The sequence below is a fragment of the Rhea pennata genome, chromosome 2 (assembly GCF_028389875.1).
Source record: "Rhea pennata isolate bPtePen1 chromosome 2, bPtePen1.pri, whole genome shotgun sequence".
NCBI lineage: Eukaryota > Metazoa > Chordata > Aves > Rheiformes > Rheidae > Rhea > Rhea pennata.
The window spans coordinates 48487058-48502413 of NC_084664.1; the positions used below are offsets into that span (position 1 = coordinate 48487058).

Here is a 15356-nt window from a genome sequence, read left to right on the forward strand (position 1 = left end):
AACCACTTATTTTGTATCTCTTTCAGAGTATGTACAACTGTAACAAAATGATTCAAACCATAAAAACAAGCTGATACAAGAGAACAAATGCATTGAGAAACAGGTAAAAGGTGCATGAATCTGATCTCCTACAGCCTAACTTCATTGGTTTCAGTGGAGTTACTCTTTATTTCTATCACTTGAGATCAGTTTCATTAAAACTTAATCTGAGATCATCTTGTTGGAAGATGAGCTGTAACAATCATCAAAGTCAAGCACAAAAAAAAGTCCCATAGCAAACTTGCTTTAAATTTCTGGGTTATTTTTCTCTTTGAATCTGGCAGAGATGAAGCAGATGCATTATGCTGTCTCAAAAAAGCAAACAGGCTCAGGCACACTTAATCTAGCATAGCTGTAGTAATACTAGACGTTAAAATTATAATATTTGGGATGAAGGTAGGTGCAGCAACACTGGGGCCAAGCTTAGTCTTTTTTGTGGTTTGTTTCATCTCTTTATATTCTCATCTTATACTTTAGAGATGTTACATCTGTGAATAAGATTAAGCCTTTAAGTGTTGATTGCATTTATGAATAATGCTGTGTTTATAGATGCAAAGGTGTCATAAATAGTAGGCTGTACATCCTAAAAGACTTGAGCCCTCCTTTAAGAGCTGCATTGTCTCAATATTGGACTATCACATCATGCAGACTAGCTGGATTTGGTACTAACAAGGGTATGTGGTTGAGAGGGTGTTATACCTTGGATTTTGCACTCAAATTTTATCTGTTAGCTGTTCCATCTATAGCACTTAATTGTTTTCAAATTGTTTTCAACAGAATCCTAATGTGGCTGCCAGGGATTTTTAAAGTTTGCAAATATGAACAGAGTTTTTTTTTTCTCTTTTTCTTTTTTTTTTCCCCTTTCAAAATTCAATAATTTCGGAAGTGGGGGTAGAAGGGATACAATGAGAAGCTTTACCATTTATTTGTCTGAATGCAGGACTTACTTTCTACCCTTTCCCGTTTGTCTTAAAAGATGCTCACTGATGCCAAGTTTTGCTCCTGTCCAAATCCTTGTCCCACTATATATTTACTAACCACTCAATACTTCACAGACTATTTCTTTCTGACCGAGCACTGTGTCTCTGATCTGGGAATTAGGTAAAAGGCGCTTCAAGCCACTCTGACAGTGTTTCCTAGATAATTGGCTCCGCTTATATTTTCTGCAGCTCAAAGTACAGCAAAAATCTAGTCACTAACTCGAGCTGTGCAGTTGAAGTATTTGACTTTTCTTCACTCTCTAGTATTGCTTTGTTCTTTTGTTCAGCTGCATTATTACCATGCCAAGGATCTCCAGTCAGGTACCTGGACCTGATCCTGCCAAGCTCAGCATCCCATCCTTCCCCAGCAGGGCACAGTTCTCTGAGCAAGAACAGGCCACTGCTGTGTTTCTTCAGTCAGGGATTTAGCTTCACACACATGGCCTCATTTCTGTTCCAAAATGCCTGGCAAATAAATATGATTGATAACCCTTTATTTCTGAAGTACGGCAGTTTACTGTATTTAAACCTAGATCCTCAAAAGCTGCTTGAGTGTCTGATTCCAACTGGCTTTGAGCACCTTGGGCTTAATACAGCAAAATGGAAGGAGTGGCAGTGGTCACAGTACATGACAGTTCAGTAGTAGAACTCTTCATAGTAACCTGTTAGCTCAAACACAAAAGCTTATGATTTAGACAGCAGCATTGGCCTGACGTATAAGAAATTGTTTTAATATGAGATGACTGAGGGAAGAGCAATAAGCAGCCAGATGGGTAGAGCTGGAGGAGATAATGCTCTTTACTCTCTACTTTATAAATGGAATTTGCTTTCAGTGATCTATACTGGAATGCCTCACTCTGAAAGTTAACGGAGGAAGTGATGACAAAGCCACTGGAATGCTTACAGCAGTAGGAGAGAGAGCGCAATGCTCTCTGTGTGGGAAAATGCATGGCCAGGAGCCCATTCAGCACAGCAGAAACTGTTTCAGTGAAGCGGAACATATAGTATGATCTATTTCTGAGAATCCCGGTGTGGTCCCCACAGTTTACACAGGAACCTAATGGTACCTGTATATTTATATAATTATATATGTTTATAGTCATAATTTAAGTTCAAAACATGAATATATATATTTTGTCAGTGCTTTTTTTTTTTTTTTTTTTACCCTGGTTTACCTATCATAGCTTCTGCGTATGACAACTTCTAAATGTGCAGTTGTTGTCCTTTCTCTCCCTGTTAGAGTAACTGTGTGAAACACTGTAAAGCACTTTTGTGATGTTTCCTGTGAAGAAAGGTGAAGAAAATAAATTTATCTTACAGCAGCAAATGAATTTATACCTCCACATTTGTCTCGCTTGGTGTGTTCACTAATCTGCGATGCTGAGCAACTACAATAGTTACTGTGCCTGGCTGCAGCATGTTGGCTGTAAGCATGTTGTTCTAAGAACAGTGTGAAACATGATGTGTGTTGGCTCTGGCCTTGTGCTCTACATCTCTGGTGGTAACAGCTGCTTTCCTCCTCCTCTGCTGCCCCACTGGAGCACTCTCTCAAAGGCCTTTTTCCCTTCCCTGTATCTGCCTACTGCTGGCCTTGCCCTGTGTTACAGCCTCGGTTCTGTCCTCGTTGATGCCCACCTCACCTGTTACAGGGCAGGAGGCAGTGCTCACAGTGGGTGGTTTGAGGCCACAGCTGTGCAGCATTAGCTGGTGCAGAACAGCTAATGGGTTGCACCTTCACTAGCGGTTCCACTTCTCGCCTGTCATACAGATTCACAACAGCTGCAGGAACTGCACATCTCAGACCCATCTCTGTCCCTAAAGCTTAGCTAAACAGTCCCAGCCTAGTCAGGGGGTTCTCATCTGTAAAACGACAAAGGCAGCACTACCCTTCTGCTGCTGACAAAGGTCACACAGACACTTGTACCTGCTAAGCCACAGAGAAAATGTAACTGCAAAGTAGCATTTTACAGATAGAATAGGAAATTAATTTGTATTTCAATGGCACTTCAAAAGGTGATTTAAGGCATTAGCAACACGATTGTTTTTTGCTATGTTAGAAATGTTAAAAATGTAGCGTCTGACACCCTCTAATACCAACAAGTATCACACTTCTTTTAAGATCAAGCAAACCAAAGCAAGGGTAGGACTCTGTAAGCTTTGTAATTCAGCAATGACGATCTTGTCACTAACCAAGCCTCACTGCTCTAGGAGGACCACAGGTTTCTGCAGCAATGTTTCTGAAGGAGAACCAAGCTCCCTACAGTCATTGCCCTCTCTCTATCCTTCTTGACAGTTCCTTCAAGGTCATCTGCTTGTCAGTGCCACTGTAACCCTAGACACGAAACAGCCACAGGATTAAGGGAGGAAGCAGAAGCACAAGTACTGTCCTGTACATAAGGCAAGCTGCATTCTTAGTTTTTCTCATCTGAAAACACCCACATGCCTCAGGCTCCTTGCCCCTTTCCCCCCACCTCCCATAGCAAAGGGATAGCTCTTCCCCACTTAGATCAAGATATGAGCACAAGGTGCTCCAGGTCTCACTAGGGCTTGGACACTTGCAGCTTTTCCTTTTTTATCCCCACCATGTTAGTGTTGCAAAGGTTTTCTAAAATACAGATTATTCAAGCAGCTAGAAAAAAGTAAAAGATGCCCTCTCACCCCTAAACAGACAACCTCAAAACAATCAATTTTCAAGCAATCAATTTTCAAGCATTTTTAGTTCTTACAGGTTTAAGTTAAACAGACTTGAACTGTTACATACAGGCCCTCAGACAGTTCCACTTGCCCCATGCCACTTGAGTCTTTTTTCCTGTTCAAACAGGCTGCAGCCATTACACTTGCTTAAATACAGGCTGTTAGAAAAGACAGTGCTTCTGATTTAACAGGCACACAGATATGCACTTCTATGCAGAATAGCACAGTAAACTGACATACAGTAACTTCCCAATAAACAGAGACCCACATACTACAGTTACTATAGATTAATTTGTACTGTGCTAATCTGGCCAACTTTCAGTTGTTGGAGATTAACATCTCTGTTGTGCCTCTGGTTTTTGTTGCAGACTCAATCAAAGAGGAAGTTTGGTCGGACATATTTCACTTCTGAAGTTGTCTCCTCTTTACAAAATAGAGTTAGCATTCATAAAGGCAGAGCCTCAAACAGAGGGTTTTATAGAAATAATTTATTACAGTCACTATGTACACCTATTATTTGTACCAAAATTTATAAGCCCGTTACTGTTTGTCTTTCTCCCTGTTTCCCAGAATTAAATACCAAAAGATTTACGTCTGTTATTCTGCGGCAAATGCAACACGAACATACATTCTCTGCAACACACAGCTGGAAGACGGGTTAAACATCTCACATACCTTAACTATTATTATAGGATGGTGTCCCTAAACAAGTCAGCAACGTGACAGTAATCGTAACATTTATGGAGACATTGAGTCTTACTCATTATGTTTTTTTTTGATGAGTACTTTCCAAGTTTTTAGAAACTACCAATAACCAAAGCAATTTTTCTTATTATTATTATGGGAAACTTATTGTAAACTCAAGACAAATTAAAAGTGAAACTCAGAGCTTTTAATTTTTGTAGTGAGAATGAAAAAATATAAATATGAATTAAAAAAATGTACTAATTAAGAATAGAGAATGTTCTCAGTGTATTCTGGATCGTTTGACTCTGCTCATTTCTCCCATTGCTTTTCTTTTCTGGGATAATCCAGTTGCAAGTTCTTTGTTATTCTGAAGGTAGGACTCAGCTTCTGGCAAGCAGTAAGACTCCATTGGAGGAGGTGGCTCCTTCAACAGGAAAAAAGAAAAAAAAAAGAAAAAAAAAAGTCAAATCTTTGTTTAGTTCAAGGAGATGCTCATAAGAAGAAAGGACAGTTTCAGTTCTTTTCTTAGATGGAAAGTAAGAAAATGGCACATTCCATGACAACAGCTTGAATACACTTTACAAGCTCTCTACCCTGCAACCAATCCCATTCCCAATGCTGGAAACAAGGCTGTCAGCTTACAGCAATGAGCATTTGAAACCAAGGAGCAAAATGCCCAGGAGAGGCCTTTGTGGCCATAATTACTGGCAAGACACTACCACAACTGCAGTGGTTGTTTTCAAAGGCCTCTAATAGCCTGGGTCGTTGCAAGTGATAGGCACGATGACCTGTCTCCTGTCTGCTGGAGGTGCAGAGAACAGCCTGAGCATGCACACCTGGATGAGGTAGTCCGCGATATACTCTGGTTTCAAGCAGTTCACTCCTTGGGCTGCTGCCTCTGCTACGTTAACCCTGGTGTCATCTGGTTTCAGTTTACTGAAGTCAGCAAAAAGATGAGTAGCTTCTTTAAAGAGAGACACAGAATGACCAGAAAACACCTGCAGATTAAAACATGACAGACAAAAATGAATTTATTTTTGTGTTTCTTCCTCAGGGAAGAGAAATGCATTTCATGGCCTAGAAAGTCACTCATCAAATTAACTAGCAAACCAATAGGAAATAAAAATTTGCCCTGAGTTCTCTACTATCGTGTAGATTTCAAAAAGGGTGATCCTCTTCATCGGAGCAGGGCCCAGACGTTCTATCCTGAAATCTCTCCACCACTACTGACTTCTCTGACTATGCGCAAAATGAAGACATAGCTTTTTTTTATTCCCACCCACCGACCATGTTCTCAGCTATTCTGTGTAAGCAAGTAAGACCTTTAGCATAGACAATGCTCAGCGCACAATTTAGAGATGGTACCAGTATCTACAAAAACAATGTAAAATGTCATATTATTCCCCCCCCCTCAAAAAAACTACATACTTTTGCTCCTCCTGACTGAAGAAGGCGCCTGAATCCGGCTTCCTTGGTTTGATCAACATTCAGGATCACTTTCCAGCCACTGAAGGCCCCCTAGATAGAAGATTCAATTTAGCCAAAAGGATGTTGGTACTATAAAAGGTGTATCTATAATCTGCCCCTCCCAGTAATTATAAAAGGCAGACAACATGCAGAACATACAACTGCTGGGCCACCACCATACAGTCAGGCAGCTTGTCACCAAACCAATGCTTCTGCATAGCAAGATGGACAAACCAATCCATTAAAAAACGCTTGGCCATAAGGCTTTCTAGTATAACAGACACTTACTTACCGATACAAATCTCTGAGAAAAACAGCTACTTGAAAACAACTTTTTTTAAAAGCTCTCTGCACTGTTACTCTACTCAGTTACAGTAACAGCACTGCAACAGCAATACAGCACCTAGGGCCAGCTTGTTGCCTCATACAAGAGCTTATTGCTGTTTCCAAGTAGGCAAGGGGTACAAAGGATTTGATTTACAAGCATTCATTTAAAAAACATTATTGTAAAATACCTGCAAATCAAGTCTGATGTGATGGACACACTGGCAGTGTTTCTACTTTCTATTGAATACACGACATCTATTGCAACGTCTGGTTTGACAGAGGAGTCAAAAAGGACTTGGGAGCCCAAGTCCCACTTTCAAAAACCCCACTGAAAGACTATGGAGCTTGCACTTTAAAAATCACACACGGCCAATCCTGACCAGCTGAGCTGTTTAAAGCACACTAGTGTACTCACTGCTAGAGCTACACGAATGCTCTCCTGAGTGCTGTACTGTCACAGCACTGAATTTGGAACTGCTGCTGCCAGTACCAGTTGCGGTCCCCCCAACAAACCAAGTTTGGGAATCAGAGCTCTGAAGCATAAAAACTATACACTTAAAGACTGGAGGACATTTACATACACTAAGCCATGTTCTAGTTTTGCAACCATGAATAGTGGTTCAGGAGGAGATTAAGACTTTTATTACTAATATACCAGTGCTAAAACCTTTTAAAGTGACATTATTGAACTAGAACATACCCAGCTAAGCCACTTTGTTCTTAAGAAAGGGCAGATCAACTTTCCCTGACAGTTAAGTTTCTAGATTTGTTGGTGACAATCCCCATACTGCCCACCCACACCATACCATTTACATTACATGAGTGTCTAAATACCTCAACAACACCAGTTTCTTGCCTTCCTTTATGAATTTTTTTCCTCCACCTCATGGCTGCAAGCGCTAGTTTCCTCTGGTTTACATTGATTCCAGACAAAACATCAAGTATGGAATTACTTCCCCACTCATAATCTTCTTCCTAGAGCAATCATAAGCTTGAATTACAAAGGAACCCTGCCAAATTCACCAGCAGAAAATTAAAACACAGAACAAACCTCAGCTCATTCTAGCTTTGTATATTGATTCTACCTGGCTAAAGCAGCTCTAATTAAAATTAGAGGTATGGCTCTTAACTGAACATATGCATCTCTTCCATGAATACATAAACTCTGGCTTTCCCTTCTCCTAGTTTTAAATCAGTTCGTTTCCTGTGATACCAATCACATGGTGCACAAACTAAATTCCTCTTGCAGTTACCTATAATAAAATTCAACAGCAGTGCAAAACAACTCACTACTTTGAACACCATCTCATCTACATCTCTGCAATTTCTTCCAAAACAATGAAAATTGTTTTCACATATAAAGATATGAACCAGCCTATTAGCATTATTTTGAAGTTAGTTTTGAAAGAACTGCCAGACTCTGAAGGACTGTGAAACAGCTCTTCAGTGAGCTAAGGGACTGGAACATATAAGGTTCAAAATGTTTATGTATGTGGTTATACAGTTGTATCATTTAAAATGAGTATGTACATTAACTGAGAAGATCAATATTTAGTTCCTGCTGTAAAAAATTCACTTAACTTCAGCTGACACCAGTGAGAACTTACCAAAGGGGCTAAGGTTTAATTTTCGGAAGAAACTACTACACACAGATACTTCACTTTTCCTACACAAGAAGTTTGCTCAAGGATTGGTTTTCAAAGATAAGTTGGCCAAAAAATTTCCTCAAACTTTGGCTCCTCTGAAAATCCCAAGGCCAGGCACCTCAAACTGCTAAGCACTTTTGAGAAGTCATTCCTTTCCTAACAGTACAAAAATTTAAAAATAATAGTAATAAAAAAGGTTGAACATATTGTTCAATAATAAGGTCACATGCCTGAACAAAGCAGCCAGCTCCTCTACATGCCTCCAGGTAGGAACGATGAAGCACCCACTTCCCAGCTGCCATTGAGGCCAAGAATTTTTCATTTCGTAGAGGGTGTCCCACAACAATGTGTGTGCAACTTGGATCAAAGCATTGTTTCTCAAGCACTATGCCACCTTGGAACAGAAGAATGAATTTGATTCAAATTAAGGGTCAGGCAGTATCACAGAAAGAATTCCTCAAAGCGAGAATTATTTGAATTTAGACAGAAATACACTGAAGTCAAATTTACATAGAAAATATTCTCATTGAGGTGACACGGGCAGAAGCTGGCAAGGAAGGAGGGGCAGTCAGGAAAGAGTGGCTCTGTTAGAAAGAAGGGCCACTGTAACACAAGCAGGAAGAGATGCCAGAGCACAGTAGTTCTTAAGGGTTCTTAGTAGATCTCCAACAGTAAAGAATGAGGCTGCTGTGGAGATAACTAAAAGAAAATGCCAGAAGACAAAACCTTTGTTGTTTTACAGCAAAGCTGATAACTCACATCATAATAATAATAATATATTCAAAGAATAGCTCACAGGCACAGAAAGCCATAAATTTGAGACCTCAAATCTGGCAAGTCATTAACAGAAGCCCTTTCTTTTCCTAAGAGCCACAGCTGACCAGCTTACAGACCCATACTATTCTGTGCATTTCACAAATATCTGGTACCTAATTCTTCAATCAGATGGCAGTAATCAAATCGTTCTTGAGGATTAAGTGAAGACAGCTGAAATTTACGCTGCTTTTCTGGTTCTTCATCAGCCTTCTCATCTTCTACAACAGTCTGCAAATACAATAACGTATTTTGAAAATATAACAGAAAGATTAATTTGATGGCTGACTATTTCTCTGCCAAACATTCTGTGCTACCTTTTTAAAAGTTTTCTTTTAGCTAGGAAAAAGCAGAAGCAAACCTGTCAATCACTTGACAAAGGCTTGGATCTTATCAAATCAACATTAGGCTCCTACTTAACATTCTCTTGGTTCCCCCTTTCCTCAGAGCACAACTGAACCAATCTGTTCTAAAAACTAATCCTTCATTCGTATGCACTGAATGTCTAGTTAAACATGTGAAAAAAATAATCATCCATCTATCACACTGCCCTACTCATTCAGTCTTCCTGTAACTTTGGGAGCCTTTTACACATTTCCACCACAATAGATGCTTATGTATAAGCACGATACTTTATGCCTCCGAAGACATATAGCTGCTGAAAGTTTGAGCATTAACTGATACATGGTGAGCAAAAGACCAAAAGCTCAATTTCCTAGCTCCTTCCTAGTTCACTGTAAGATGGCATAATTTTAAACTAGGCTTTTGGCAGAAAGAAATTCAGTTTGTACTTGAGCACAAATTCCAAAAACTTCGGAGGAAACCAGGACCTAATCCTTTTTCCAATCGTCATAGAACGGTTGAAGGAGTTCCAGGTAGTACAGAGAGTTACTCTTCACTCCACAGCATACCTTAGCATCCTAACAGAAACTATTTTTGTCCAAAATATTTTTGGACAAAAAACATAACGAAGTTTCAGTCTCAGAAACATCATCTGTTCAAAATCTTGGGCGGGGAAGGTGTTAGAAACAGAATCGAACAGAAGCAATCCACTTAAGTATTTTAAATGAATACATTCACTTATTATACATTACTTTCCGGTTCAAAACTTTTTAAAGAATAGCTACACCTCTCAGAAAACACATGATCACAAACATTTCTGTATGTGACGCACCTTTTCTTTGGGTTGTGGTGCCACAGGAGGATTAGCCAGTGGGAAAGCAATGCTTGGGGCCTGCGGAGTGGGAATCAAGTTATCTTCTTTAATGGGTATTTCAGGATCTCTACATACAGGATTCTTTGGACCTTCAATCAAATCTCCATCCCCAGCCTCAGGAATGTCTGTGAACAATTAAGTATTGCTGCATGACTTGTCTTTGGCTGAATATAGTTATAGATAAAGCTGAAAAAGGTAGCTATCCCAAATGGACAAAAACCAACTGCTGCTACAACATCCACATTTACATTTCAACAACACTGTCTTTCTTCAAGGTGCACTTCTTTATTACTACAAAGCAGCAACTGAAATATTGCAGTCTCACGCTTCTGCATGTCTTGTCTTGGGAAGAAGAAAAACCTCAAATGGCCTAATTTCTTAGGCTAAACTGCCCTGATTCAGATAAACCAAAAATCAATACACTTAGCTGGTCTTCCCCAATCTTCTCTACAACAAGGTCAGTTTTCAGGAAGACTGTTGTTGCAAGCAGAAACTCTATAAGGAGGAGAGGCCAAAGGATTCCACTATGTCTCAGCAGGCAGAAGTAGGAACAAAGCAAAACTAGATGCAAATAATATAAGCAAGTATGCTGCTCCCTTAGCCCTGGCTACAGAATAAAGATTCCAAGAAGAACAAGGAAGACAAATACAGGATCTTGACTGAATCCTGACTTAAATGTGCTCATCAGCAACAAGTGTTCTGGAGACTCATGGGTATCTTCTTTCTGTATCCACAGTTCTTACCTATGATTATTTCTACCATAGTTAAAAAGATTCTGGTACTGGTATCCCTATTTGAATTCCACTATACCAATCTGAATTGTTATCTGCAACCCAGCTGGGGTTCCAAATACAAGTTTGAAAAATATTTCCTAAAGTTGATGCAGGCTATTTTTAGACAAGCACTGTCTAAGTATCTGACCACAAGTGGCAACCAAATATGAAAGCTCCTCCTAAAGAAACAGCAACGTACAATGGCGCTCAAAAAGATGCAAAGTTATATTTTTATCATTCAAGAAATGCCGACAATGCTACTTTTTTAAAGTAGAATTCCGATCCATTATAAATGCTAATATATTTTAAAAGCCCCAAAGATCAGACTGATGTTGTAGGAAAGAACAAGTCTATTGTATTTCTGATTTCACCTATGCCAGCGATTTCTGCATCAGCTAAGGATCCTTTGAAGGCAGACTCATCCATGTTCTTACTGACATTACTTTGAACTTGCTCAGTGTACTGGGAAGGACTATTAGGCCACTGAAAGTTGCTGACAAGCCTTGCTCTCTCCTCCCTTGCAGTAGGATCATCCCAGATGATCTGCTCACTCTGTGATGGCTCTGTGTTTAGATCTGTAAGTGCTTGCCGGGACTGCCTGTGGAACAAAAAGAACATATGCCTTAAATTCTCCTTTACTGTACAGAAGATTGTTATACTTGAAGGCAGTGTAAATAAATGCAAATCAGCACCTTAGAGCTTCCAAGATCCTACTGCGGCCATTTCGCACAGATCGCGTGCCATCGGGGGTGGTTGGAGAACCATCAAAACTGTTCCTTGAGAGGGATCCTCTTTGTCCTTGTGGTTTCACTATTGATGTGGCAGACATGATCTCCTGCAGCTGCCTTTGGAAATTCTCTCTCATTTCTAGGGTTTGGGTTAACACTGCAAGAGAAGAGACAAAGCCCACAAAATCAAGACACCTTAAGGAGAAAACAAAAGTCTAGAAAATCTGTGCATGTCCCAAGTCGCCCATTCCTGAACACAAGCAAGAATTCCAGTTGGATCACTTTCAAATTTGCTTGGGTACAGCTAGATCTGGCTTAGAATCACAACTCTCCTATAACACATTTATTTACATAACACAGTTAACTCACACTCTAAAATGTTGTTATTGTGATGTTAAAGATGAATTTCAGTGTTTTAAAAACAAAGAAATAGCAACTAAGAAATTTGCAACAGATGATCACCATCTTATGGGCTGTCAGATTCTTTAAAATAGAGAGCAAAACCTTTTTCCCACTTCTAGCACCAATAAAGCCTAGCAAGTTCTATTTAACTAGCATATAACTATAATAACTAAACATCCAGATCTTAGCATACAGAGTAGCACCTGAAACTAGAAGGCTTATATAGTTTGACATTCCACAACTACTTTGAAAATAAAAAATGATTTATATTTACCTCCTTTGGTTTCATTTGCTACAATTTGTTCTTTTCCTGTAGGGACTGTTTCCTTTATTTGGTCAGAAGTTACATCATCTTCAGCATCATTTTCATCCCCTGGAATAATCTACAAATAATTAAAACAAATAAAATTCTCAAACTAATGCCAGAAGTTGTGGGTTTTACCTTGTTCAATACTTGTGCAAATTCCAAAGATTAATAAGGTTGCTCTAGAATAATCTAATCTGTCTTTTATCACAAGGACAGTAAGGCAGTGAACAGCATTAGTGACAACATCTATTCTGCAGTCTAAGTATCTGCTAAAAGACAGTTCACGCCTTGGATCTCTTGTTCATCTACAAGAGAAGGCAAAGCCTGGACTACATCTTTGCAAATCTGGAAAGCTGTTCGAAGCTCAGAAGGCCTGGTTTCCCTCTTTCCTCCTAGAAGGGGAATATTACAAATGCAGAAAAATTACAGGTGTATCTGTGATAGCTCCTGTTAATTACCAGCTAAATCTGATTCACAACATCACGGAAGAGGCACTAACATTATCTATTATTATGTTAATGTAACAAATGAGTGAACTAAATTCCAATCACTTCACAGAACACTATATAACACTATACCTCATTTTCCTCAGCTGGTTTTCCAGTTGATGGAAGTATACTAGAGGAGGAGAACCTGGCATCATGCACTGCACTGATGTCCAGGCTCATTTTGGGATTGTAAGTGTGAGGAAAGAGAGCTTCGGGAAGCCATTTATACTCCTGGGCACTCTGTAACAACATCAGTTAACAAAGATGAGAATATGGGTGAAAAGAAATTCCACTTCTGAACATGGGAAAAGTGTAATAAGGATATCACTGCAAGAAATACTTTACACAAGATAAAAATACAGCCTGCATTCTGAGAAACAGGTAGCCAAATGCTAAATGGAAGAGAATATTTTTTGTTCACAAAGGAAGTCTAAATGTTCACATTTGCCAATGGGACAATAATTCGCCAAGCTACTGTTCAGAGAAAGATCAATCAAAACCTACTGAATTAGTAGCAGGGATTTTTCCTCCTTTTTGTTAATTTTTAGCTCCAGTCTTTAATGAGGTCAATCAGTGAAAATTGATTGCTCAATTTAAAAACTCAAAGCTGGAGGCAAAACATCAATTTCTCTATGCATTTGGTAAAAACTCAAACTGCCATATAACTGGTTTTGTTTCCATTTCCATTCAAAAGGAAAGAGCAACTAAGTAACATTTTTCAGGAGGAAACTTCCACTCCATACCTCTAAAAGCCAGTATTCTGAAACAATGTGTACACCCCTTTCTTTAACAGATCTGTACTCCTTGTTGTTGTCATTTGGACCTCCCTTGTATATGAAGTGCGTTACTGTTTCATCAAAGCACCATCTAGTGGGGGGAAGAAAGAGGGAAATAAAATCAGGTACAACTTGAAGATATCACTTCCTACCAAAAACTGTAAGAAATCCCTCACAGAAATCGTTCTATCCCTTATTCATGTTAAAATTTTGTTTTGCCTACTCTATTATAGCTAAATAAAGGATTAATCTGTTTTTTTTCTTAATCCAGAAAGACTGCAATGTGTTTCAGGACAGAAAAATTTTAAGATTTTTTGAACGTATTTCTGAAGTAAAGCATTCCTGAATCTTTATTTATTTAAGTAAATGGAGTTCCAAATCAGCTTTAACAAGAAGTTGTGAGACCTAAAACAAGAACACTTTTTCTTTTATTGACATATTGAGCTGCAACTGGAATACCAATCCTTAAAGCTTTAAACAAGTAAAATGCAGCCTTCTAATACTTAAACTGATAAAGAAATGTATTTGTTACATAAAGGAATAGCTTTAATATTTCTAGGCTGTACCATATGTAAGGGCAACATCCTCATCCATGATAACACTTATCATGGAATCAGCGACAGACTATTTAAAATGATTCAGTGGCAGCAGAATTCTGTCTTCAGTCAAAGATTAGTTAGTAGTTTCTCTTACTGAGAACCTGCGGTTTTTTTTTGGGGGGGGGGGGGATCAAATCAAACCAAGATTTTTTATTTATTTATTTTTTTTTTTTTTTGCTTAGGAAAGATTGTCATGCTTACAACTTGAAAATAATTAGTTTTGAGCAAGAGGTACACCAAACAATAAAAAATATTTTTAAAAGGAAAGACAAAAAAGGAGATAGAAGTAAATTCTAATCTACTTCAAAGTCAAAGCAGTTTCATAGCTTTTCTTCTTTTTTGAATATTTTTCTGCAATTATGGAAAACTTCAGGACAAAGACTTTCTAAGACAGCTTATCGGGAATACAGAGACAGGAAAAAAGGTCTTATTTTGCATTAGAAACAGACTGCCTTACTTTGCAATGGAAGCTGATTAACACGGTGAAACTTAATCTTTAACTACAGTAAAAGGTCAGATAGATAAGGATATTAGAACGCCAAGACTCAGATTTATTAGAAGTCACATCAGTACAGAAGTTCAGAAGCTGTTTACATTAGTTGATACCTGTAGTCTGCCCCAAGAGAAGCTGCTACTGCATTCAGTTCACTTTGCTTCTTACTAAGTTTTTTACTAACACATATAACAACACCAGCCAAAGGCTTAGAATCTTCTTGTTCAAGCTGCAGAGAGAAATAGGGAAGAGTCATGTTTGGAAGACTTTTATACCAATAATTTTATATAACAACAAAACTATGATAAACAAGTTTCCTTATTTTTGCTACTGCAGTCTCCCTGGTCAAGAGAACGCTGTTATTATTCTATGCAGCAGGAATCAAAAGACAAGAGAGTCATCTTAGCTAGTCTCCCCAGAACACATTCCACTCTTTCCTAAGATGACTGAGTACTTCCTGAACACTGAAATATGACTGATCAAGTCTGCACTGGGGTGAAAAGGATGAGAATAAGGAGCTACAAAACAAGAAGTGACAACCTTCCCTTGCTGAATGCTAATTGCTTTCTTATTCCTTGTTTATAGATTACAATGTACTAACACGGCAGTACCTAATTGTTCCTGTTTCTTTTGCTTCTTTTTTCTGGTTTCTCTCATTGAGATATGTAAGGCATTCATAGAAAAAAGTAAGCAGATGAGGACTGAAGGGACAAGACAACTATTAGAAAGATGAACACCTTTATAATGGGGTATGCAACTGATCGTATCTTGTGCCTGCTAGCAAACAGAAGAACAGCGCCTTAGAGAGGACAGGAAAAGATGAAAGATGCATCAAAAATGTACTCTAAATTTTAGTCCAAGAATAAACATTTAGCCCTATTCATCTCCCATCCTGATACTAAAAAAAAAAAAAACTATATA

General features: G+C 38.7%; 2 protein-coding genes across 6 annotated transcripts in view; one reads left to right on the top strand and one right to left on the bottom strand.

Moving 5' to 3' along the window:
- Positions 1-4565, top strand: part of CDV3 (CDV3 homolog) — an 18763-nt gene extending 14198 nt beyond the window's left edge. Inside the window, exons 6-7 of one of the 3 annotated variants that reach the window (XR_009957607.1) lie at positions 27-103; positions 3313-4565. The gene's annotated coding sequence lies outside the window, so the exon portion shown is untranslated. Of the gene's footprint in view, positions 1-26; positions 2391-3312 lie in introns of those variants that run through there. The other 2 variants (XR_009957608.1, XR_009957606.1) reach the window with 2 other exon arrangements.
- TOPBP1 (DNA topoisomerase II binding protein 1) overlaps positions 4187-15356 on the bottom strand; it is a 25513-nt gene continuing 14343 nt past the window's right edge. For all 3 annotated transcript variants that reach the window (XM_062569428.1, XM_062569429.1, XM_062569430.1), the window contains 13 exons: positions 14549-14664; positions 13311-13434; positions 12658-12807; positions 12047-12155; positions 11335-11527; positions 11014-11240; positions 9828-9994; positions 8770-8884; positions 8071-8234; positions 7029-7169; positions 5829-5918; positions 5237-5398; positions 4187-4824 (listed from right to left, as the gene is read on the bottom strand). In XM_062569428.1, coding sequence (XP_062425412.1) covers positions 4681-4824; positions 5237-5398; positions 5829-5918; positions 7029-7169; positions 8071-8234; positions 8770-8884; positions 9828-9994; positions 11014-11240; positions 11335-11527; positions 12047-12155; positions 12658-12807; positions 13311-13434; positions 14549-14664 — 1902 coding nt within the window. In that variant the 3' untranslated portion in view covers positions 4187-4680. The remainder of the gene's footprint in view (positions 4825-5236; positions 5399-5828; positions 5919-7028; positions 7170-8070; positions 8235-8769; positions 8885-9827; positions 9995-11013; positions 11241-11334; positions 11528-12046; positions 12156-12657; positions 12808-13310; positions 13435-14548; positions 14665-15356) is intronic.